Source organism: Leptonychotes weddellii, chromosome 8 (genome assembly GCF_054177405.1).
Source record: "Leptonychotes weddellii isolate Sample4059 chromosome 8, ASM5417740v2, whole genome shotgun sequence".
NCBI classification, from domain to species: Eukaryota; Metazoa; Chordata; class Mammalia; order Carnivora; family Phocidae; genus Leptonychotes; species Leptonychotes weddellii.
The window spans coordinates 111,698,652-111,725,267 of record NC_138376.1 but is presented as its reverse complement, the minus strand read 5'-3'; the positions used below and the strand labels follow the sequence as shown (position 1 = coordinate 111,725,267).

General features: G+C 37.4%; 1 protein-coding gene across 1 annotated transcript in view; it reads right to left on the bottom strand.

The window, feature by feature from the left end:
- The window catches only part of UTRN (utrophin), a 467,571-nt gene that overhangs the window by 124,808 nt on the left and 316,147 nt on the right, over window positions 1-26,616 (bottom strand). Inside the window, exon 52 of the mRNA XM_081829379.1 lies at window positions 3,702-3,874. Within this exon, the coding sequence (XP_081685505.1) occupies window positions 3,702-3,874 (173 nt within the window). The remainder of the gene's footprint in view (window positions 1-3,701; window positions 3,875-26,616) is intronic.

Here is a 26,616-nt window from a genome sequence, read left to right as displayed (position 1 = left end):
TTTCCTTTCCTTCACCTATTCCCTATATATTAGGGCTTCCTGGGATTCTTTGCTGTGTCCTCTTCTAATTTTTCACCCTCTTGCCTACTCACGATGCCTTGCCTGCCACCTCTATCTGGGTACTCCCCATCTTGCCATTTCTTTATTTGGCCGACAGCTCTCCTTTGAAAAGATGTCCATCCGATGGCTACTGGCAGTTTGTTTCTGGATATCTCAATAGTACCTCAACAACATGAACCAAGTACCAATTCAGTGTCTCTTCCCTTTTCCGGATACTGAAGAGGTCTGTTAGCAGCTCTCCCTGTCTTCAGAACTGTACTATCTAATAAAGCATCTTCCACGGGCACGTGGGAGGGATCTTCCCAAAGCTCACATCTAATTATGTCACCTAAAATTCTATTCAAATAGAATAGAAAATTCTATTCAAATAGAATTCAAATTCTATGACAGAGGAATGAGCACGGTGCACACAGCTGTTCCACGAGTGTGCCTCAACTCTCTACCTTTTTTTCCAGCCACAATCTTTTCCCCTCCACACCAATTCAGCCAGACTGAATGAACTTCTTCATTGTTCCATGAAAACAGTGTTATATCAAGCCCCCTGCCAACATGTCCTTCTCCAGGGCTGACGCAATCCATCTGGAGAATAACTATATACCCTTTTGAGGCTCAGCTTAGTAACTGCCTCTCTTGTGAAGCCTTTGATGATCATCTGAAGAGAAAGTAAGCACTGCCTTCATTGAACCCACCTTAACCTGGATAGACCTGTGAGCCTGCTAGGACAGGAACCATATCTCGTTTATTATTTGCAATGCCTTAAACACAGAAGTTTGTTCTTATTAACTGCTTGAATAAATGCCTGAATCTCCAGAGGTGGATAATGAGGCTAAATATTCTTTTAATTCATTATCACATTAATAACACACTTTACTAAATGAACATTCGGTGGGGGGGGAAGAGAGAGAGAGAGGGAAACAAATCATGAGAGACTCTTTTAACTATAGAGAACAAACTGGGGGTTGATGGAGGGAGGGAGGTGGGGAATGGACTAGATGGGTGATGGGTATTAAGGAGGGCACTTGTGATGATGAGCACTGGGTGTTACATGTAAATAATGAACCACTGAACTCTACTCCTGAACCAATATTGAACTGCATGTCAACTAACTAGAATTTAAATTAAAATTTTTTTTTAATTTAAAAAATAAAAATAACACACTTTACTGGAATGTATGATCTATCTTGACGCAGAAATCCACTAGCAAAAGTTTACTCTCCCATCTTCTAAAAATAACATTAATTTATTTATTAGATAATATTGCAACAGTACTTTATGAGCTCTCTCTTTTCAGGTTAGAAAAAAAAATGTGACTTGGTAGGCTTAGGAATAGCATCTGTGGAAGACCAAAGATTTTTCTGTCTGTAGCTTTCCATTTGGAACATTCTCTTTATGACGTGAGCCTTCAATAAACTTTCCTTCCTGAAGAGCTCATCCTCCAAACTCTCCAAATGCCAGCACCACGTGCCCTATCTTCACCAGGACCAGCACTATGGCTTTTCATTTGTTAGACTAGATGTTGGCTTTGCTAGAACCTCAGTGAATGTTTTTCACCAAATTAACATTTTAAATCATTTTATTTATTTTTATTTATGGGGAACAGAAAGTTGTAACCCAATGGGATATGGCCAGTTGAAATTTCAATCTTAAATAAGCATAAGTATATTCTCTCACTATACAATACTCCCAAATTGTCCTCTCTCTCTCTCTTTTTTTTTTTTTTTTAAAGATTTTGTTTATTTATTTAACGGAGAGATAGCGAGAGCAGGAACACAAGCAGGAGGAGTGGGAAAGGGAGAATCAGGCTTCCTACCGAACAGGGAGCCCAATGTGGGGCTCGATCTCAGGACCCTGGGATCGTGACCTGAGCCGAAGGCAGACGCTTAACGACTGAGCCACCCAGGTGCCCCCCAAATTGTCCTCTCTTATCGAAAAAGGTAGTTGGCTGATGCTGTCATGATCTCCAAGAGGATCTTTACTCAGAGGCTGCCATGGTCATGCTCAATTACCACCTTCCTTAGGGGCAAAAAGAAGTATAAATCTCCCTCTATGAGACCCAGAAGAATAAAAACCTTTGAGGACATCTCTTTAGAAAGAAAAATTTTCTTAAAAGTTTATTCACAACAAATAATCACTACAGATTTCTACTCTCTAGGAACTGGTTCCATGAAATCCAGAAGCCAGATGAAGCAGATCCACTGAGCCCCTTTACATAAGAAAAAAATAAACTAGATGCTACATTAGATAGCCTTTACATAGGTTAAGGAACTACCAGATTATCCCATTCAATCTTCCCAGCAATCATGTGGATTAAATATTTATATTTTGATTGTGTGAGTGAGAAAAATAAAGCTCAGAGAGACTGTCTTGTCTAAGATCAGTAAGTAAACAGCAAAGTCAAAATATCAAACTTAAGATCATTTTGTTTAAGGTTGTACACTTTTCAATACCTCATACAGTTTCTGAATCTTAAAAGATACTGACCCAGATGCAAGATCTAGGTCTTTCTTCTTTTTTTTTTTTTTAAGATTTTATTTAATTATTTGAGAGAGAGAGAGAGCAAGCAGGAGGAGGGAGAGGGACAAGCAGACTCTGAGCTGAGCATGTAGCCCAATGTGGGGCTCAATGTCACAACCCTGAGATCATGACCTGAGCTGAAAGCAAGAGCTGAACGCTCAACAGACTGAGCCACCCAGGCACCCCAATATCTAGGTCTTTCTACCAACATTCCTCTTTTGGATCTTTGCTCATAGCACATTCTCAGTCAGTTTCCTGTAAACTCATATCCAGTTGGGTACTGTTCACCATCTATTAAATGTAATTCTAGACTCCCAATAGCATTAATAATTGTCACCCTCAATAGTTTTTCAGGGTCCTTTCCTAGTCAGCATTCTGATCCTCAAATTCATCCTGATTTAATTTTACTCTCTCCAAAAGCAGACATTAATCATCAGTTTCCCATTTCAGTGTCCAAGAGCAATATTTAATTTCTATAAATACATTTTCCAATTGGACGTACAAATAGCATGATGAAGCAAAACATTCACTGCCAAGAGTCAGAAAGATCTAGGTTCAAATCCTGGCTTGGCACTTGTTAGCTGAAAAACTTGGCAAGTTCCTTATTTTCATTAAGCCTCTGTTTCCTCATGTAAGGAAGGATGTTACTATTCACCTACAGGGATATTTTGAATGCTAAGTAATGTTTGTAAAGAGGTTAACATAGTACTTGGTCAAAGAAAACACTCAATAATTAGCAGGTATTGGTAACATTACTGTTCTTAGTATTAGATTTAAAATATGAAGTGCAAATTTGGGAATAGTCAAGAAGAGTTGGCAGCAGGCCCTTCATAAAAATGGAGCTAAAACTGTAACTTAAAAAAAAAAAGTTTTTGCATTTAAAACTTTTTCTTAAGATTTTATTTTTAAGTAATCTGTACACCCAATGTGGGGCTCAAACTCACAACCCCGAGATCAAGAACTGCATGTTCTATCGACTGAGCCAGCCAGGCGCCCCTGCATTTAAATCTTAAACTACTTCTGAGAAAGTAGCATGATGGTAAGGCTACCCATTCTCTTTCTGATACGCAAAAACAATAAAAATCTCCCTCCCCCATCATTTTTATTTTGATATTGACTATTCTGACCTGATGCTGGCAGATTTGGCTTTTAAGTCATTCCATCTTTGGTTCATATCATCCAGGCGATGCTGAAGCATAGTAGCCTCTTCAGAATTTCCCAAAGCTTTTACCATCTTCTGCCTGTTTCCATCAATGCTTTTAAATATGTCATTATGTGCATCAATTTCTGCCTGGATATCCTAAAGAGAAAAGAGCAGAGACAATGCAAATGTTAGGTGTTAGTGTCAAGACTACCTTGGGGTTGCTTTATAGAACTTTATTTTTTTATAGTCCACAGATGAGGGGTTTTTTAAGCAAAATAGTTAAATTCACCTTAAATGATACCAAATTATGACAGAAATTAAAAAATTAGTTCAGATAATGAATCTAAATTAGTAAAAGGAGAATAAACTCTTAGATGCCATAATTGTATTACCTTTCTCATCTTCAGTTTTCCTTTATAAGCCTCACTCGTCTTAAGTTTTCCAATTCCAAATGAGCACGATGAAAAAGTAAATAGAAATTTTTTAAATACTCGGAATGCTTTCATTAATTTAGAAATCATTCCTGATTAGCAGTCCATCAAGAACCAATGCTTACAGGCTGGGATCTAAAAGACTGTTCTTCCTGTATCTACTGGCCTAGACTAACCAGAAGGACACATGGAAAGAAAGGCCTTTTGCACCTCACTATACAATAAGTATGGTAGGAAGATGTCACTTCCATGAGGTTAAAGGGCAGAAATGCTGTATTCTAATTTCTGAGAAGATTTGTGATGTCTAACATGACACGAATAGGGTCAGATCTGAGGAGGGGTAAGATGAACAGAGTTTGATGGACAGCTTCTGCAAAATTTATGCTCCAAATCTGCAAGCCTATTAGTATCTGACCCTAATGACAAAGCCAAATCAGGTCCACCTGCAAAGTGTGATCTAGGTACACCCAGAACTGGTGTTCACCACCAAACAAAACTCTGAGTTTGTTGACTCTTGTGCATTTCACTAGCCCCTTGATTCCACAGACTGCAGAGCAGATACCAACAGGGGAGCAAGGGACAGAGCCAGGTCCTGATTCAAGGTGCTCACGCTGGACAACATTATGTGCATAAAATGGCAATCTCAATATAATTTCAGTTTGGGATGCTTTAAATAGAAATTCTTGGTGAAAATAAAAAAGGTAAGGTAAGTTCTGTTGAAAGGTCCTTTGGTGTCATCTCCTGAACCTAGTCCTTATTCTTTAGGATGTAACTGTTGTATTTTTGTGTCCTGAAATGCATTTCAAGACATCTAAAGAGATAGATTTAAAGATCAATAGTTTTAAGCTCATGCTATACATATGCATGATAGCCATCTTTCTCAAGAAGCTCAACAGGGGTGCCTGGGTGGCTCAGTTGGTTAAGCATCTGCCTTCGGCTCAAGTCATGATCCCAGGGTCCTGGGATCGAGCCCTGCATCTGGCTCCTTGCTCAGTGGGGAGTCTGCTTCTCCCTCTCCCTCTGCCCCTCCCCCCCATTCACGCACTCTCTCTTTCTCTCTTTCTCTTGCATGTGCACGCTCTCAAATAAATAAGTGCAAGCTGGTACAGCCACTCTGGAAAACAATATGGAGTTTCCTCAAGATGTTAAAAATAGAACTACCCTACGACCCAGCAATTGTACTACTAGGTTATTTAATCCAAAGATACAGATGTAGTGAAAAGAAAGGGCACGTGCATCCCAGTGTTCATAGCAGCAATGTCCACAATAGCAAATTGTGGAAGGAGCCAAGATGTCTTTCAACAGACGAATGGATAAAGAAGATGTGGTTCATATATACAATAGCATATTACTCAGCCATCAGGAAGGACGAATACCTACCATGTGCATCTACATGGATGGAACTGGAGGGGATTATGCTAAGTGAAATAAGTCAATCAGAGAAAGACAATTATCATATGATTTCATTCATATATGGAACATAAGGAATAGTGTGGAGGACCACAGGGGAAGGGAGGGAAAACTGAATGGGAAGAAATCAGAGAGGGACACAAACCATGAGAGACTCGGAACCCCAGGAAACAAACTGAGGGTTGCAGAAGGGAGGAGGATGGGGGGATGGGGTAACTGGGTGATGGGTATTAAGGAGGGCACATGATGTGATGAGCACTGCATGTTATATGCAACTAATGAATCGTTGAACACTACATCAAAAACTAATGATGTGGGCGCCTGGGTGGCTCAGTTGGTTAAGCGACTGCCTGCGGCTCAGGTCATGATCCTGGAGTCCCGGGATCGAGTCCCGCATCAGGCTCCCTGCTCAGCAGGGAGTCTGCTTCTCCCTCTCCCGCTCCCCCCTCTTGTGCTCTTTCTCTCTCTCACTCTCTCTCTCAAATAAATAAAATCTTTAAAAAAAAAAAACTAATGATGTACTATATGTTGCCTAACTGAACATAATAAAAAAATAAATAAGTGAATAAATAAATAAAATCTTCAAAAAAAAAGAAGAAGAAGAAGCTCAACAGCACATTGAGCAAGGCATCTCTTTGCTCTCCATTGCCAACATGAATCTGTACTCAAATTTCCTGAATAGGTTCCTAAACATTATTATCAATGAACCACACCCAAAATCACAAGGAAACTTCAAACCACTACTTCCTGAAGTAGCCTGACATATTTGCTTCGTTTCATAGTCAAGAGAAGTAGGAAGATAGAAGTGTACTAACATCCACAAATAGTTTTTATTTCAGGTTTCACAAAAGTATTCTACAACATCAGGAAATCTGTATACCAAGAACATAAAGCAAATTTGGCTCCTGATATCCAATCAAGTGAGGCCTTTTCCAACCCAGCCACAAAGACAAATGGAGTAGAACAGAGCTCCATCACTGGCCAGTCAATGATTGCAGGTATTTCTATCAAGTCTTGGTTAAGAGGACTACCAATCATCATATATTCATACTGGAATGCAAATTTTGGTATGTGAAAAACCCTTCCACACATGAGCCTCCATAAAAATTAGGAAAAAAATCAACAACCAGAAAGTGATCAAAGAAATCAGCATACATTATTTTATGTAACACTTGGTGGCATATTTACTTGGCCAAATATATTAAAAGCTCCTAAAGTCAGAAAAATCATCTTAATATTTCTTCTGTATTCTTCATGGTCTCTGCTACACAGAATGAGCCTAGCATAAAATAGAGATAGGTAGATAATGTATAAATGCATGAATGAAAGTATCTGGTTCATTTTGATCGGCATATTAGCCACTATAATACCAAGGAAAATCAAACAATTACACAATTGGAAGGGAGTGTAGTAATCATTTTGCTTAATCTCTTCATTTAAAAAATTTAAGATGGGAACCTAAAATTATTTAGATGCTTGCACTGCAAAGCCCTGCCTAATCTTTCACTGGAAATTTAGAATTACATGCAGTTAATGAATTATGTTCCTTCATAGATGATTGTACAATGATGCACTGGTTTTAAAATCAAGATGCCAGCACAGGAGGCTGTTAGATCATGGCCCTGATGTAGCACCAAATGCTAAAACAAATTGAAATTCCATGAAAGAGGGTTTACTCTCACCACATAGCTGAGGGACTTGCCCTACTAATGCTTACCTCTGTCACCTGCAAGCCATTCTGAACATTAAGCAGCACAAAATAGTTACTGATAATTAGTTATGGGAATGTAATCCATGCAGAAGCACAAAGCAATGCTCTCCCAAGCATTTAACATGAGCCGGTCATGTGCACAGAGAGGCCAAAGCAAAGTATTCAAGCAGCTGAACTAACACTTAAAAATAGACAAAGGGATATCTAAGGATTCAGTTGAAACATACCTTCTAACAATATAAGCAGAATGTAGAAGGTTAGGAGAAGCCAGGGGTTAGGATAGGAAGATGATAGAGGAAAACACCAAAAGCATAAGACACACACTGTCAGCGCAGCCTTCCAGAAGATGGTTATGAAGCTCACAGAGATTCACTTGCGCACAACATCTACTACCCAGGTCAAAATTAACCTCATAAATAAAGGAAAATATTTATTTACTTGCTTGTTTAATAACTGATATTTTCATACCAATTTTGCCCTTAACTGGACACTTCTCTAATTATCTAACCCATAGAGATAGTATATGTCGACACTTTACAATGTATGTCACATATATTTTACTTCTTTATAATGTTCTATAATCAAGTAGTGACTATAACTATGTGAGCAAAAATGTTTCTTTGGATTATGATAAATAGAACTGCTTGAACCCTCTGCTAGGAAACAGAGATTAAGAATATCGTACCCCTAGAAATTCTTCAACAACTGAATTGGTGCTAGAATAGATTCATCCTCTTCGGACTTTGTTGACATAATTTTGGTTTATTTTTGCATGGCATATTTACCTAACCTTACATGGCCACAGCAATGTTTTCTCTGAAGGAGTCCTAACCCCTTTCCTGAAGGTGAAGAAGTGAGGTCAGCAACGACTTCCCTACCATATCCCAAGGCTCGGGCTAAATCAACAAAGTTAACCATTAGGGGAAAAGAAATCCACGGTTCCTTTCAAAAACAAGACTGGAATTCAGAGACAGTTCAGGATTGATTAACAGGAGCTCAGTGGGACTGTTGCCAGAGAGATTTGTGTTTTGAAAGTGAGGAATCATAACTTTTTTTTAAGAAGTCAGATATTACCTAAAAATAATACAACCAAATAACATCATCAAAGGTCATCATATGATATGTAAATATGCTTTGAAGCTTTTGTGAAGCTTTGGGGATAGTGAGTAATTGTAATTAATTATTCAACTAATTATTACGATTAATTTATTATTTTCAATACATTATTCAATTAATATTTATAAACTACATTTTCACTCAACAACTAATCTCATAGATTTTAATCCCTCTATTAATAATTATGGAATCACATTTGACAGACAATAGAAAGTAGTATTACCTGGTCTTTAGCAGCATTTATAAAGTAAGAAATCAATGCCAGTAATGTTCTTTTCCCATTATCTATGATTATAAATATGTTAGACAACAGAGTAGAAAAAAGTTAAATTACTAGGTGGAACAAGCTCACAATTAACTGCCCTTCCAAGATAATTTGAACAAGCCAACTTGCAATGATAAAGAATCAATAAGGAAAATACAGTTTAAATTCCAACAGAGCACACACTGCTTTTAATCAAAATACCTTTCATAACCAAAAAATGTTCCAAGTTCTTGATTCTATACCAGTTGTTACTGAAACATATTAAGATCCTTGAATTGAAATACAGTGGCCTCCCTCCTGGAGTGCGCAGGTTTGATCGACATGAACATAAGCTCCTTAGGGGCAGTTATTAAATGTTTCATGTGGCCAAATTACTGCTCCACCTTAACTCTCCAAATCAGATAGTATAATCAAAACTGAACAGGTTTAAAAACCGAAAAATACGGCATGTTAAGTGTTTAAAACTATAATCCTGGAGCACCCAACTCCTCACCTCCTGATCTGTCCTATCACCCAGCAAGCTCTCAATTTCCTCCCCCCATCCACATTCCCCTACATTAACCTCAAACCCATCTTTTAAGTCCCAGTTTAAATGTCATTTCTGCAGGAAAGACTTCTCTGCACCTGGATTAGATTAGGGCTACCTGTTACTCTCGTAGTTCCCTCTACATTTGCTGAATCACACACTTGTAGTAAAACATTTTCCCTGTTTAAGGTCTGTATCCTCCCATTAGGCCGCAAGCTCAATGAGGGAATGTCTACCCTATCCCCCCACTCCATCCCTGCACTCAGCCCAGTGCCTGGTACATACATATTATGCACTTCATAAATATTTGCTAACTGTTGAACAAATGAATAGACCTTGGAATTGGAAGTTTACTGTGTCTTAATGTACACATTTGTTTTAAAATTAAACATTGCAAATTTAGCAGTAAAATACAGCTTCAAATTATAATTTTTAAAAGTACTCATCCTAAAGGGGGTAAAATGCTATAAAGGAAATTTATCATTGAGTGCCTTCTCTTTGTCACTATGGGAAGTCATCTTCCCCAAAGGATTCACCAAGAATCCTTTAAATACTCAGTAAATTTACTCAGTAAATACTCAGACAAAGACATCTGCATGTGCGTACACACACACCGTTAGAAAATTATCATCATCATTAATCACCTGGCAGTAGAAGCGCATAAATTAATAAAAGACAACAGTTACTCAAAATGTCACTGAGCTACAACTGTCCATTACTCTATCTTCTGTGACTACTAAGTAAGTAGAATAAACAGTACATAATGCAAATGGCTCAAGTATAACAGTAGAATTGGGCACTGAAGCCATCAGATAATTCCTTTGTGAAGTACTTTCAAGGAGAAAATTAATTGACTAAAATCAGTGGGGCACTAAAACCAATTCATAGGCAGGATTTCAGAGAGGTGATCTGGTGGACCAACTTTCTGTGCCAAGTCAACTGTGAGTCTGGCCTGAGTAATCACGCTGCGCACATGGTCAGCGTCTCCCCCCTCCTCACTGGGCTAGATGAAAAGTGCCTGCTTGCTGGCAGGCATATCTTGCCACAAGGTCATCCTCCCTTGGTAAGAAGTTCCAGTCTCAACCTCCTCTTTAGGACCACTCTGGGGTCCCCATGGTTTCTGTCAGCTGGGATTTCCTGATCCCTGCTGAGATGTCACCTTGAGGGAACAGTAGAGAACGCCTCCTGCCTTCTGGATTCCCAGGGGTGCTCAGCATTGTCTTTTCCGGTTCTAAGAGATTAGGAATGAGTACCAAGTGTAATTTGTCCTTCCTGCCTTTGCTGGAAAACCAATCCTGGCATCACCCATTTTGAGACTCAATAACCAAATTACAGATTGCAATCATGTGCCAAACATTCATGTATGAACGGATACTCAATATAAATCACAAGACCACTGGGTTTCTCTAAAATTCAAAAATGTCTACCATAATACCCCCTTTCAATTGCTCTCACAAATAAAGGGCTGTCTTGAAGTTATGGTGAAGATCTGCAGTCATTTGGATATTTCAATTACTGAGCAGCCTACCATTTTTCAGATTAACCATCACTGGAAGACCCACCACATTCCAACTGTGGACCCTCGTGTTCTTAAAGCCTGAAATGGCTTCAGGAGCACAGCAAAATTACCTTTTGGCTATGATAACCTAAACCTCAGACTGCAGAATTTCAACCACAGACATGAGAAGTGTTAAATCACTAAGGTCAATATTTTCTCAAGAAGCAGATCACTAATACTGAGGAAAAGACAGGTCTAAGGGAATTGAGAGTAAAAGATCTATGGAAAGACTGTTATTCAGCTTCTGAAGGCATCATGTGGCTTTTGCATTACAGCAGTAGGCCTTGGTCCTTCCCTAAAAATGGCATTATTGCTGTCAGAGTTGGGGGAAGGTAGGCAATTGTATTTGAGAGGTGCGAGGTAGTGGTACGTTTCCGTAACACCAGTTTTCCTGGCAATGAATCAATGTAGCAAAAGCTATATGAGACAGCTTTTGTGAAAATACATAAAGGATTTTTTTTAAATACTTGACTTGGAGAAAAACATATTCATGTATAACAACTTTCTACAAATGAAATATGGCAAAGAGATTAACTCTCACATAGATTTTTATAAAGGTGTCTAACACAAAAGTAAACACATGCGGAGAACTTCGGATTGTGAGTGGCAGCAAGACTGTTTCTTTGAGTTTGCCTTTGTATCAAAACAAAAACCAAAAAACAAAAACAACCCCAAATTAAGCCTTTGATAGGAATAAGCCAGCAGACTTCTTTTACTGTCAACTCAACTACTAAAATAAGAAATAGGCAGGCAGTAAGATTTGGGAGTTAAAAGAGGAAATAAACTAATATGACCAGAACTTGTAACTTTGCCAATAAAATGGCCAAAAGACTGAGGCAGGTTACTAACCTCTGGTATCTGACCTAGGCTTTTAGACTAATAGCAGCAATTACGATACAAAAGTCCAGCTACTGCCCACAATTACTGCCTCTCAGGGGGTCTAAGTAATGAATTATTCATGCAACATACACCCTATACCTTTTTAGGAAGAAACAGACAAATCTATACAAACCAAGCTAACAGACCTCTTTATGGTCATAAAGTTTGTCACCTGCTGTTCTCAGCTGCCATAAAAAAGATATTCTCTCCCTCCTCTGCCCTTTTTAAATGGTGAGCAAGTGGGAACCATCCCTATTCTCAGCAATTTAGGTGCTTAACAACATATTAAAGCGAGAGGTCAAAGTGCGTCCTGTGTTACAATCCTTACTACTACAGTTGGGGTGTAGGAGAGACGGCGGTGGGGGGGGGGCGGGGGGGGGAAGGGGGAGCTTCCAGCCAGGAGAAGCTACATTCTTCTTTCTCCATACTCTTCCCACCACACTGTTTCTATCACCAGGAGGGAAGCAATGACTGCAATTGTTTTGGAAAAGCTTCTAAATTTTTCAAATGACATGGTTTTATGCCTTTTTCCTCTGGCAATTGTAGTTTTTGTAAGAAAAAGTCCATTATTCTTTAATGACTCAATACAGTCTTGCTTATATTTGTACTTGTAACGAACCATGGGGTATTCACTGTGAAAGCCACTGAGCACATCTTTAACGACTGATAAATAATTGATTTATGCACATAGTGAAACTACTTCACTTCTTTCTTTTTCTTTACATACTGGAAGTTGAATGAAGATAAGTGCTTGGCATCCAAAGGCTAAGGAAGAGCAGGAGCCCATGAGCAGCACGTTGAGGTTTTCTGTTTTGTTTAACTATAAATGTAAGGTAGCTTTGGCAGGCTGGGCTCAATCCTAGAGTGTGCCAAGAACTTTCCTACGGAAAAAAAGAACTAAGTGCAAAATTAATGATCCAAGCGTTAAAACTCCACAGTGCATGCAAGCACTCCACGTATAAAACAGGCACTCAGAAATAAAAAGAAAACATTTAAGATCAGATGTGCCCTTGTCACTGGGAGGCATCTTCTCCCCAGCTCAGAAGTGAATCTTCAGAAAGGAGGCTGGGAAAGGCAGTGGTTGGCCAACTGAAGGGAGAGGAACCTGAGGGGTATGGAAAACAGAACCCATGCCTGATGAAGTCAGACTCTGGCATGAAAACCCAGTGTTGTTGGTTTTTTTTTTTTTTTTTCCTTTCCAAAATAACTTTCAATTAAATTACCAGTCGACTTGAGTACAAAGGATCTCTTCTGATGTAGAATTCTAAAACTGACAGGCATCATGAGAAGCCCTCCTGACCAAAGGAAAGAATTGCTAATTTGCTCTTTAGTTGAAAAAAAAAAAAAAGAGGATATCAAATCAAATACGCCTTAGAAATTAAATAATCCAAGAGTCAACAGAATATCTGCCATGTAAATGCATAGTTATAAAAAAACAGACAAGGAAGAAAAAAATAGTACATTCATGAAGTCCACTTTCTGCATACCTTTTCAAATTTTGTCAGCAATTCCCGTAAGCTGAAGTTCAAACCAATCATCGTCCAGTAGCCCTTGAAGCCTACATCTTTCCGGCGAACTTCCTTCAGACAACAGCTTTTAACTTCTAAAATCCGTATCTTTCCTGGCTATACTTTAAAATCCTTTGTAAAATCCTTTACAAGCCTTGCCTTTGAGCTATGGTCCATGAGCAGCAGAAGCTTGCGCTGGGACATTTTAGCCACCCCACCGTGGGTCCGTCTTTTCATGGACTTCGGAGTTCGCAAGGAATAGACCTGCTTCTATAATTTCTGGTAGCGCTGTTCCACGAGGCTGGCATGGTCTCTTTTTTCTCTGGGAAGCCCAGGATTCCCTTCTGCTCACCTCACTAATGACCTGCAGCCCACAACTGTTCTCTCCTGGGCCCCAAGCTTAGAGTTTGGTCTGAATTACACACAGCAAAAAGAAGCTATATCCTGGAAACTTGCATGAGAGAAGGCCAAAAAAAAAAAAAAAAAAAAAGGCCAAGTATTACCAAGTTCCTCCATTCAGACTGGTTTCAGAAAGAAAAAGAAAAAAAAAAAATCCTGGGTAAAGAGCCAGTTTTCAAAGAGCATGACTTATGAAGAGTTCGAACCGCAAGGAGTGTACTCTTGTCTGAAGAAACACCCAAACACGGGACAAGAGGCCACAGGCTTGCACCCTCCCAGACACCGCAGCCTGCGTTGCTATGGCAACCACCAAGCTAGTTGCAGTCCATTCCCCTAGGTCAGGCTATGCCTAAAGGATGCTGTCAGTGCAAGAGAACTAAGTTGTTTGAAAAGTTGTTCTATCTGTCCGGAGAAAAGTTCCCGCAGCAGATCTACCGGCCCCCTCTGTGGAGTGTGCAGCAGGGGAGGGCAGCTGGGGGGGGGGGGGCGGCTCCGCCGTTCCCCTCACTGATCTGACAGTAGTGTGGTAATCCACTTCTCTTTCCAGCGGTTGTTTATTATTTTAATCAGCATCCTCCCTTCCACCACCCTTCACACAGTTTGAAGTGAAGCTCACTCCCACTTCCTGGAGGCCTCCCTTCCCCAAACTGCCGTGTGGTATCTCTCCAATTGTCTCGGTCCCCGAACAGATCATGGGATCCATATTCCACTCTGGAGCCCACCCATGAAAATAAAAGGGGGTGGGGGTAAAAACAACACAAAACACCAAACAAAATATGTGTGATCAGCTGTATTATATCTAAAAAGGTTTTAACAGTGAAGTGATGGGGAAAATACTTTAAAGGAAAGTTTATCTCACTGATACTACTAAAAGTCACTCAGACTGTTTTCATGTGGAGAATTTGCTTATTTCTGAAATAAAACTTAAGTGAAAATACCCAAAATGTGAGTAATAACCAATTACTTTCAATGCTGATTTTTGATGTTAAATTTTTCCTGCCATTCACAAAAACACTTCTACGAAGTTTTAAGTATAATTGCTTTAAAGGACAAAGTTCAATCCAAATGATATATTCTCAGCACTGATATTATGGACATCATTCCAAGGCAAAAATGTGGTTTTGCTTTTTGCATTACATAGCTATTTAGTATACCAATAAAAGTCTGACAGATATGTCCATATGAAATATATTTCTCTCGTGGTGTGCAGAAATTCATCATAAATATATAATGCTCTTAAAGGTGACACGATCACACACGGAATGATGTTAATCTTAATACAACTAAGTTTACTTTCTGCATCAGGGCAGAGAGCAAAGGGAAAAAAAAAAACCCTGAAATTAGAATATGTATCTTCTAAAAAGCTATCTGAGTTACTTAAATATCAAAATTGTCAGCACTGGATCATATGGAGAAAGAGATTCCATTAACAACAGAATAAAAAAACCTATCACAGAACAATATACAATATGGTTATTATTTTTTGGATTTGCAAACCACTTTTCTTTCCATTTCATTCCCAACTTATTTTCATATCAGTATTTTAATAGCATGTGTTCTACATATGCCGATCTATACAAAATTTAACAAGCTTTTAAAATATTTTCATCATTTATTCATAAAACCAACATGTCTCTGGGGGAAAAATGGTTTTATGAGATTTCTAGCAGAATATATTTCACCTCAAAGTGCCCAATTCGGATTTATACACATGCACGATTAATTTCAGAAACAAGTATGGTAAATTAATGATTATTCAGAGCTGTTTAAGGAAAATTAATCTGCGCAGTTTGTATCAAAAAAGCACTGACATCAGCATGAAGACCAATCAACAGAAATGGAGCAGAGGAACTTACACAGAAACTGACCAGGCTGACCCAGACCTGTGAGGGCTCTGGGGCCACATGTTGAGATCTTTCAGCAGCAACAAATAAACTTTTTACATAAATACAAGACAAAAGGAACCACCACCAGCAGCAGCAGCACCACCACCGCCAAAAAAATAAATAAATGGAGGAGAGAGCGAAAAAGAACAATCTTTCTCAGCTGGGCAAACTTCCAACTACCACCCAGGGTGCTGGATGATTGTGATCAGAGACGCGTGCAAACATGCAATCCCCATGCACATATCAGAAGAATGAATTAAATAAAAACTCTGTGGAACAACAGAGAATAGCACAGTCTTTCTCTAAAGTAGAGTCTTATATTTAAAAAGTTCTTATACCAGAGCAAGAATGATAGGTTATTATTAGAACCCCAATATCCTCTATCTTTAGACAAGGCTAATTTTGTCGGGGAAAAGAAGCATCATCCTGTATATTAGGGAATCTTCCCCAAAGCAAGATAGGTACCTGTGTCCTGGAAGAGACAAAGACAGGATAAAGAAAGAGGGGAAGAGTATGTTCTTACCTGTAATTCTAAAGTGGAGTGTCCAGAAGTTAGTCTCTGTACCAAGCACTAGCTTCTCTGACCATCCCTGCAAATGCCCGTACCCATTCTCAGAACAGACATCCTCTGCTCAAAGACTTAAATAAAGCTCCCAAATTACAGTTATAAAATATCAAAAACTAAGATACTGACAAACTTAGCTATGAATACACCCTCTTTAGGAGGAAAAGGGGAAAAAATACTCAGTGGATCCATATGGAACCATTCAAAAGAAAAAAAAATGTTAATTCTCACCTAATTTTAATAAAAGGGTAACTATACTCTCACTAAAACACTGTAAAGCAACTAAAATATTATTTTATTGACATGTAATTGACATTAAAAATGTAAAGTTTGAAAGACAAACTGTTTATATAAGAATCCAAAAATATTCTATAAAATTCAAATAGCTAAACTTTATATATTACTCAGAAGTACTGTGCTTTTTGATAACTGAGTGATACATTAGAAGTGAGACTTGTAAAATATAAAAGTTAATTGCTTGTATAATTGTAAGCACATTTTACTGTCATGTGTTTGATTTCTGTAAAAAAAAAAAAAAAACACTTTCTCAGTTTAAACTCTGTATACAAAATATCATCTTGGTAATACACCTTACATCTCCACAGCCATTTCTATTTTTACCAAGCACCTCTTTGATACATTATCTCCTATAATCCTGCAATCATTAACACAAAAAATAGAGGCCTCCAGTGTAAGCAGTACATCACCAGAGAGACTTAGTAAATTAGATGATGAAATTTGAAGTAGTTGACATTTTTCCAGTCTAAACTAGCATGCAAATAAATTGTGCATTAATCCTCAAGAGGTGAAAAAAACACAATACTGCTAATCTCCGTAACAGATCAACACTGAATATGCTAGGATTCTCCAACTAAATAAGCCATGTCTCAAACATGGACACGCAATTCCATGAGGAAGCGAATGTTATAGAACCAGAGAGCAGCACAGGAAAACTCAATAATGAAATTAATAAAATCTAAATCTAAATTACTTAATAAAAACCACATTCCATTGCCAAAATGAAAAGAGCTAAATGTATATATGGTTTTGGCATAAACTTTCAAAGTCTAGGCTAATTAAAAACTTTTTATGTCTAAAAACTATATTTCATTTAATTTATTAAAAGATGACTTATTTAGCAATTTCATCAAGGCAACAAGACATTCTCTAGGGTTCAGCCAAATATAAGCAAAAAGAGCAGTCTAAATGCTTTGCTGAAAGGCAACTTATGTCTTACCCATAGAGTAGTCTAAACACAGAGTTCAGATTTTTAAAAACTGTGAAGATATCTAAAGTATGTTTTCTATGCAAAACCTAATGGGTTTCTTTTTACATTGGTCAATATAAAGAATAAAAAGAAAAGGAAAGGAAAGAAAAGAAAAAAAAAAAAAGCTTCTTGGGAACCTCTAAAGTGAAGCATATGGAGGTCAGTAGGTGATTACAAATAAATCAGTACATCATGACTTCATTCAAAATCAAGAGCTTCAGGCATGGGGAGAAAAATGTACTTGTTAGAAACCCATTTGGACTTAAGAAAAGATCCAGATTATAATGCCTTTGAAAAGAACATACACAATTCTCCTTTTCCTAACCCTTCTAACTCAGGGTTTATAATTCAAAAATAAAATAGCTTCAAGACCCAAATCATGATCTGAGATTTCAATTCCTTGTCTGTTGCTGCTGTAGTTCTATTAAGAGGAGTCCACTCTCGATACATTACAGCCCTCTAGTTCACATCAGCCAGCAACCAAGTCTGTCAGCTGCTAGCCATTTAAAGTAATATACAGCCCTAAAGGGCAGAAGGTTCAATCTAAAATGGAGGCCCGAGCCCCCTGATGAAAGGCGGAACTCTCCTTTTATCCCAGGAAGTTCAGGCAATATGCTTTGTACACGAATTATTTTTAACGTTCATCTCTTCAATAATGTCATCTATTCTGATAATTATACAGGTGGCAGTTTGAGAAACAAAAATTATACTTCATAGGAAAAAAGATTCTTTTTTTATTTCCATGACCTACAGTGAGAAGATTCTACAAGACATTTTAAAAGGCACAAAGGGCTTTTTCTTTTTAAGGGGAGTGGATGGGTGGGGTAAGGGTTGAGGAAGAGAAATGCCAGTTGATCTGCTTCTGAATTTGCCAACCAGGTGCAGGGGTCAGCCTTCAACAACCTTCTAAATATTTAATGATTCAGAGAGCACTTGATTAGGTGACTAAAAATAATGCCAAGATAAGTTAATGTTTCAAAACCATATCCTTCCTAAAAAATAGGCAGCATCAGACAAGAATGAAACCATCTCAGGCAGCCAAGCCTCATAATTCCAGATGTTTATTGACAGCACACGCCTGTGGGATATGCAACTAAATCACAGAGGGCTTTGGAGAAAGTTCTTACAGGTTTTCTAAAGGTTTTGTAAAGGCTTTTCTAATTTTCTTCAGCTACCCAGATTTAGAAAATTAAAGCCAAAATTAAAAAACAAATTTTAATAACAGTGAACAGGTCAAGATAAATCAAAATTGTAGGTGCTGTTTTGACTCACAAGTAAAAAACTGATCCTATCCCCAGGAGGGTGTTGTCTCTGTAAGGTGGATATGTATTGAAGGAACTGGACAATGAAGAACCCAGAGGAAGCTCAAACTGACCCAGTGAGACCAGCTGTGCTTCTGTGTATCATCCTAAGCAGAGGGGCTTTTCTGATGCCTGCAGGACAATCCATTCAGGGCATAGTTCCTGCTTCAACACTGCTCCGCGCCACGATCCTACCATCTCCCTGCTTAGTGTCCATTTTGGAATTCTCTGCCAAATCACACCGCAAACTTTCTTTGACTCCCTCATCATGATTCACCTTCACTAGTCCCACCAATACATTTACCACTTGAGCCATTTAGACTTACAAATATGGCTCCTCCAAAAGACACAGTCTATCATCACCCTTTTTTATTCCCTGAGTACCTTTAGTTATATTTACTTTCTGCACTTTTATCTCACTTCCTTCATATTCTTACTCTGAGCAATGAGTTCTACATTATGTCTTTGTTTATTTCCTAAAAGTTTTTTGTTTTTGTTTTGTTTTTTAAAGATTTTATTTATTTATTTGAGAATGAGAGAGAGCACATGAGAGGGGGGAGGGTCAGAGGGAGAAGCAGACTCCCTGCCGAGCAGGGAGCTCGATGCGGGACTCGATCCAGGGACTCCAGGATCATGACCTGAGCCGAAGGCAGTCGCCCAACCAACTGAGCCACCCAGGCGCCCCTATTTCCTAAAAGTTTTTGATAAAGTACTGGATAGACAGTGAGCCCAGACAATGTATTATGCAGTTCATAATAAAATCGTTAGGCTGATCACAGAATGAAGAATTCCTAGGTTTGATAGAATTAAGTTGAGCCATTACATTTCCTGGAGATTATTAGAAGCGGCAGAATTGACTTTTAAAAATCTGCCAAATGGGGGTGGGGGATAATTTAGCAATATTCATCAAACATTAAAATGTCTATAACCTGTGAGTCAGAAATTCTATCCCTAAGAATCTAATTTGCAAATATGTAGACATAGGTACAAGGATGCTCAGTAAGTCCTACCTGATATAGCAAAAAGCTGAAAACAATCTAAATGTCCATCAATAGACAACTATGTAAATAAATTATGGCAGATTTCCCACAATGGAATGCTGTGCCACTATGGAAAAGAGGGAGATGGTTTCTACGTGCTCATAAGAAATAATCTCTACTATATATGTATGTATATAGGATAGGTAAAAAGGGGGGGTTGATACAGTTATGCAAAAGTACATTGTATGAGATACAGAAAATATCTCTGGAAAGATGTGTTAAGAAGATAGCACTGACAGTCACCTCTGAGAGAGGGACTGGAGATCTGAGTGTCTTGAATAGGACACTTTCAGTATTTTATAGCGCATGAAAATTTTACCACAAGCACAAGATACTTTTTCCACACAAAAGTAAATCAATAAATAGATGGGAAATTCCCAACTAAAACACATTTATTTTTCTGGGTAGATATCTATTTGTTTTAATGGTGGCATAATTAGATTTGAAGGTAAATGCCACCACAATCATTTTTGCTTCTGAAAGTTTCAGAAGTTTTTAGGGGCCAGATGGTCTGACATTCTACCAAATCAGCCCTCAATAGAAATACGCCTTCAACAGCAGTGGGCTGGTCAATGGTAAACTTTTCTAAAGGGGAGACAAAGCCTTTTTGTTCTTGTAAGTTACTCAATAACTAGTAACTCCAGCTTACTTAAATAATAACTTTGTGTCTAAAATAGGCAGTATACAATTCAAACTATTCTCTTTCCCAGGAAACTGGTATCTATCTTTGTTATCTCATACTTGATATCCTATGGTATATAATTTTTGGGAATGTTTATAAAATCAATTGACATGTACCCACAAAAGAATAGCCTTGGGGTGCCTGGGTGGTTCAGTCATTGGGCGTCTGCCTTCGGCTCAGGTCATGATCCCAGGGTCCTGGGATCGAGCCCTGCATCGGGCTCCCTGCTCAGCGGGAAGCCTGCTTCTCCCTCTCCCATTCCCCCTGCTTGTATTCCCTCTCTCGCTGTGTCTCTCTCTGTCAAATAAATAAATAAAATCTTTAAAAAAAAAAAAAGAATATCTAGCCTGGTTTGCTCAAGGCAACTGAAGCATCATTTAATCTTTCAAGTTGAGCTACGTGATCCAACCTAGGGGGCTGGCTGAGTGAGTGCCAGGTTTACTACCGACTACAGAGATGGTGCAATACAATTAGCAATTGTGTTCGTGGATCTAAGTTACAGTAGCTAGAGAGAAAATAGGAGGAAGGCAGCCCTGCTTCTCATGTCTGGAGAAGTACGCGACATGTGTTGTGAAAGTTGCTCTAACAAAAGGAGATATACCACTACAGCTGAAACAGCCATCAGACCCTGAGGTCGGCCACAGTCTTCTTTAGGACCATATCCACTAACAGAGGGGGGTTTATAATCTCTAGCTCTACTTTAACTTTGCCAAACCAAGGAATTCAAAGCACAATTTAAATCCAGAATTTGCACGTGATGTAATGAGCCCTGGGTGTTATATGAAACTGATGAATCACTGAACTCAACCTCTGAAACTAATAATACACTATATGTTAGTTAATTAAATTTAAATAAACAAATAAATCCAGAATTTGATCTGGCAGGTGTTTTAATTTTAAAATAAAAATATGGGATTATTACAATGTAATACAGCCTTTAAAAGCACAACACTGAACTAGTATTTATGCTTATAGGACAAGTACTGGCATAAAAATCGTAAGCTTGGGAAGCTGAAAAAATATCCAAGTGATGTTGCTACTGCACAAATATTTTTAAAATATCACTTCAGAAATACCTTTATAATTAATGAGAGCCATATAATAAAATTGATCTCATTTTTCAATTATAATTCCTCTTTTACCAGACTTATAACACCCATCTTGATCACTAGATTTATTGATCACTAGAATGACTGTTGGTAATGTGCAAAAACCAAGTATACACTCAGAAGTTTAAAGTCTACCTTTAGTTAGTAAATTCAAAACATGATGCATGTTATTAAGGATGCTACAAAGACTGCACAACACTGGAAAATACGAAATAAATTTAGAAAACTTAAATGCAATCTAAACGTTGCCACAAGATATTTTGAGGAATTTCAATATTCTTTGACTCATCCCACCCATCTCTCTTCCCACTCCCAGAGCCACTGGTTGCTCTGTTTAGCTGTGGCATATTTTTTTAAATGCCTCTTAACTACTTTTCAGTCAACACTACATATTCTTATAGAAATGATTATGGCTCAGAATGACAAGAACTTATATTATTAGAACATAACTTTCTCATTAAAAATTATGAATCAGATCCTACTACTACTATAATAGTCTAAAAAGCAATATAGAACCATCTTAATAATGTGAGAAAGTAATAATGTTACATATGAACTAGGTTACTTATTTATATTATTACATCCCAGCCCTAATATATCTTTCATGGGATAAATAAGAAACAACAACACTCTTAGAGTCAAGAGACCTGCGTTGTGATTTGATCTGTAATAATACTTATCTAGCTGCTTGACCCAGAAAAAGACACTTACTTGAACCCTTGTCTAGACTTCGATTTTTCTTTGTAAAATGAACCTCTCACTTGAGCAAACATTCAAATACTCTTATCAAGAAAGACATTCACCAGCACTATAGAGTTGATTGGTCATTAGTTTCAACAAAAATTCATTGGTAGTTGGATAATTTTAATTATAGCACAATTGAGACTTTAATAAAATTCTATGCATTACCAGGAGTGTTTTCATATATTCCCCCTAAATTAATAAAAACTCTGAAAAATGTATTATTACAATAGATTATTTTGAGAAGCATGTGTATGTTAACTTAATATTCCTGTAAATTTTCACCAAAATGTTCATAACTTGTAAAGTGTTAACACTGGCTATTATTAGAAACACAATTTTAAAAACAAATATATATAAATTATAAAAAAGTTCACCACTGATCACTAATTATTAAAAAGCAATGTAAAATAACCATCACATTAGTGAAGTGGTTCCTGAAATAGCAATATTCTTCCCATTTTGTTCACTGATGTACCCCCAGAGGTTACAACAGTCCCTGACACATAGTAGACAACCAAAAAATAATCATTGGATTACTGAATGTATCTGTATGAATCAATTTCATACATACGATCTTTACATAAGCTCCTAAAATGTTTAGACTTCACACAACTTGGAATCACAAATACTCTTCAATGACCAACTATTTAAATATCAAAATGTCTTAATATTGTTTGATACCCTCTTGCTACGGTTTTGTCACTCACCTCCTAACAGAATTGATTCAAGCCATCCTTCTTGAAGCTCTCTCTCTCAAATTCTCTTCTGTTTCCAATTAGCATGACAAACCAAACTAAATTCTCTTCAAAAACTACTTTAATCAAAAAGCCACGTATTTTATCTCCCCCTCTATTGCTTCATCTATAAAACTAGTACAATAATAGCTAATTTCAAATGTAAATTAACAATGACTTTTTTAGAACATGCATACCTTATATCTGGCGAACTGTGTTTGGTCCATAGAAAGCATGCAACAATAATAAATAAAAAGTTCATTCCATGCTTACAGCTTTAAAATCCAAAAGTTTTTGATACTACCATATCAGCTCTCTACCTTTCTTTAATGTTCTCCATATCCCAACCCAAAAATATCTAAACTGTAATGCAGCATCTAATAGAACTTTCTGTGATGATGGAAATGCTCTCTATCTTTGATGCCCAATAGAGTAGGATGGCTATTGAATACCTGAAATGTAGCTAGTCTGACTAAGGAACTAAATTTTTTTAAAAAGATTTTATTTATTTATTTGACAGAGAGAGAGAGAGAGAGAGCACAAACAGGGGGGAGAAGTAGAGGGAGAAGAAGCAGGGTCCCCACTGAGCAGGGAGCCCAAAGCGGGGCTCAATCCCAGGACCCTGAGATCATGACCAGAGTTGAAGGCAGATGCTTAAAAGACTGAGCCACTCAGGCACCCCTGAGGAACTAAATTTTAATTGTTTAATTTTAATTAATTTTCATTTTCATGTAAACAGTCACAGATGGCTAGCAGCCTCACTATACATGCCAGGCATGATTTCTTTACAATATTCTCAAGGATATGCCTTTCTAACTTCCTCCAAGACACACTCTACTTTTTCTCCATTGATAGGATTCTCTTCTCTTAAACAATAGCCTCCCTTTTTTCTATCCATGGAAACTTCATCCAGTCAACAAGGTCCAATTCACTTTCCCTGCTCTGCTCAAAGCCTTGTGCTATAGCTTTAATTCAACGACTTCTGATTCATAGCACTCCTCTCTATCATGCTGCACTGTTATCCTCTACCTTTCTTACATCCTGCCTTGCTTTATTTACAGGGCATTTTGTCCATTTATCTTCCCTCCAACCCCAATAGGGAGTAAGCTCTTTGAGAGAAAGGGGAAAAAAGTTGAATTTATTTGTCCCCCAAATAACCAATAGAATGCTAAACATACAATCATTGTTCAACAGTTGTTAATTAATAGGAATAAAACAATTAGAATTTATTAAAGTTTTACATCCTTAATGTGATTTACAATTGAAGAGAAAACCAAGATCTTGGCAGACACATATATTTACAAAGTTACCAAAGTAGTTAATCTCATTCAAATTTCAAATAAAAAAATTCTAGGGGTTATTTTGATATTTCCATTTGCTGAAAGGATTCCAAGTTACTCTAAAGATTTTGTACTTTTCTTACTCATAAATTTCTTCAGAGGTTCTGGTCCTTCTTCTGTAAACCACTCAAGCTTAACTTCTTGACAAAAAGTTAACTTGACTGTATTTTTTAAGTCATACTTTAAATTTTGAAAGAAAGTGCTGCCCTCTTGTGAAATGAGGTAGAAGATTTATCTTTTCACGGACAGTTGAGTAAATATTGCAAAGGTATTAAAAGTTAAATTTTAACATTGAAACAAAACAGAGTTTATCTCAAAGTTGCATCTATTTCCCCTGAGGTCTCTCCCTTCTGGTCTTGGTTAATTTTCCACCCAAACGAGGAATGGATCATCAACTTGCACTGCTCACAAGTGTACTGTAACTAAAAAATAATGAATGACAGAATATCTTTACTATAACAAGAATGAATGAAAGACTGTAGTTTTTAAATATTCTATTACTGAGGGGACAGTGGAAGAGCCAGTGACAGAGAAGATGAGTCAATGATAATGTGGGAAGTTTTGAGTCAACCCATTAACCTTAGGTAAGAGTCTAATCTGTCTTTATTTACATATAAAGTATTTTAATAATACCTCATATTAATATTACCATAAATAAGATTATATTCTTAACAGGTATTTAAACAATAAAGTCCCTCAGAAAGTCTAACAATTGCAACATATGCCATCTTTTATTTGGGCATCTATTATATGGTTCAAGTACTAGGTGCCATAAAAATATTACTTTGAAGGAGCTCACATTCTGCTATCCATGAAATGCCTGGAAAACCATTCCCTGATTTCATGAAGAACAAGTGTGAGGAGATTCACAGTTCACAGAAATGACTGCCATAAAACCTATGGGCTTTAAGGATCCAATTAAACATGTCAGTTTACTTGAGTGACAAATAATAGATCATCTCAATTCTAAAGGTATCAAGAACTAGAATAGGAGAAAGAAAAATTAGTGTCAATCCCATAGCGTTTCCTTTTTTCTATGGAGTGAGCGTCTTATAAAGAGTTTTTGCTTCCTCTCCCATCCTTTCCTCTGGGCCTGGAATGGAAAGAGGATGAGAGGTTGGCTGGACAAAGAGTATATAGTAAGAGTAGACCTAACCATCTTGATCTTTCTCCAACATTACCAAACATGAGTAATTCACAAACCAGTTTTCATTTACCCACCACATTGGGACACACATGTAAATAGTTACCATTTACATAGGAATATTAGGAACAGGTGTGCCCATAAAAGAACACGTTTAAAATTTAGAACATTCTTTGATTTGATGCTCAGCACTGTAAGGGAGCTGTATATTTAAAGTAATCTTCAGGAAATTCTTTTGTAATGTAGATCTTTTGTCAAATTAAAAGCCATCCTCTGATATATTTGCTTTAGCCGTTTGAATTTTTATGCATGAGAGGTTTTCTTAACTTGGAAAAACATTCCATTTCTTGATTGGTATTATGATAGAGAATAAAGGAGTGTCTGGATAAGGAGGTGAAAAAATGCCTTAAGGAAGAGTATGGGTCTAATATTTACTAATATAATACATTTTTGGTACAGCTTCCTTAAAAAAAAAAAATCCCTTTTTAAAACAACCCATAAAAAAATGCAGGAATGACAACCATGCTGTTCTATTATTCTAATTAGTGCCTCTCTGTTCAAATAGCAGACACTCACAGAGGAACCTTGTAACATTTTGGTGAGCTAATTGAGAAAAAAAATCTCCAATTAAATGTTAAGGAAAGAACATTAACATGAATATGATTTATAACATTTTAAATTAAATAAGGCTTTGATTTTACTGGACTTTAGGCAAAGGAAATGTTGATTCATCATATACCTAAGGGATAATGTTTCTAACAAATAAACAAAGGTTAAAAAGGCAGGGAAATATATGCCTCAATAACTTTGCAAACCGAATAGAATTACATGACACTGTAACCACTAATTCCCTTAATCTTGTGGAAGGGGTGGAAGTCTGACAAAGTGAACAATTAAGTAAGTCCATTAAAATAGAAGAAGTCAACCTAAGTCTTGTTACCATTTATTTAATCAGGTAAAACAGAACCTGTTCAGTGACCCATAGCAAAGATCAACAAGAAAAGGTTTTCAAGTTCAAAGAAGAAAAGAAATGTGCCACCACAGTGTGTGCTAAATAATAAGTTTTCGGTAGAGGTGTGTTGATTCAATGCGATGGACCACTGAACACCATTTTGACATAAATTTTTTTAAAGATATGCTTCCTCTCCCTTCCCCTCACTAGCAGTCAGTGCTACCTGGGCATCTCACACTTTCTGCCAGTCAGAACCACGCCCTGAGTAACTCTAAACACTACATCACCAACACAGCTCTCTGCACGTCTCCCCAAAGCTTTTTCTCCTGCT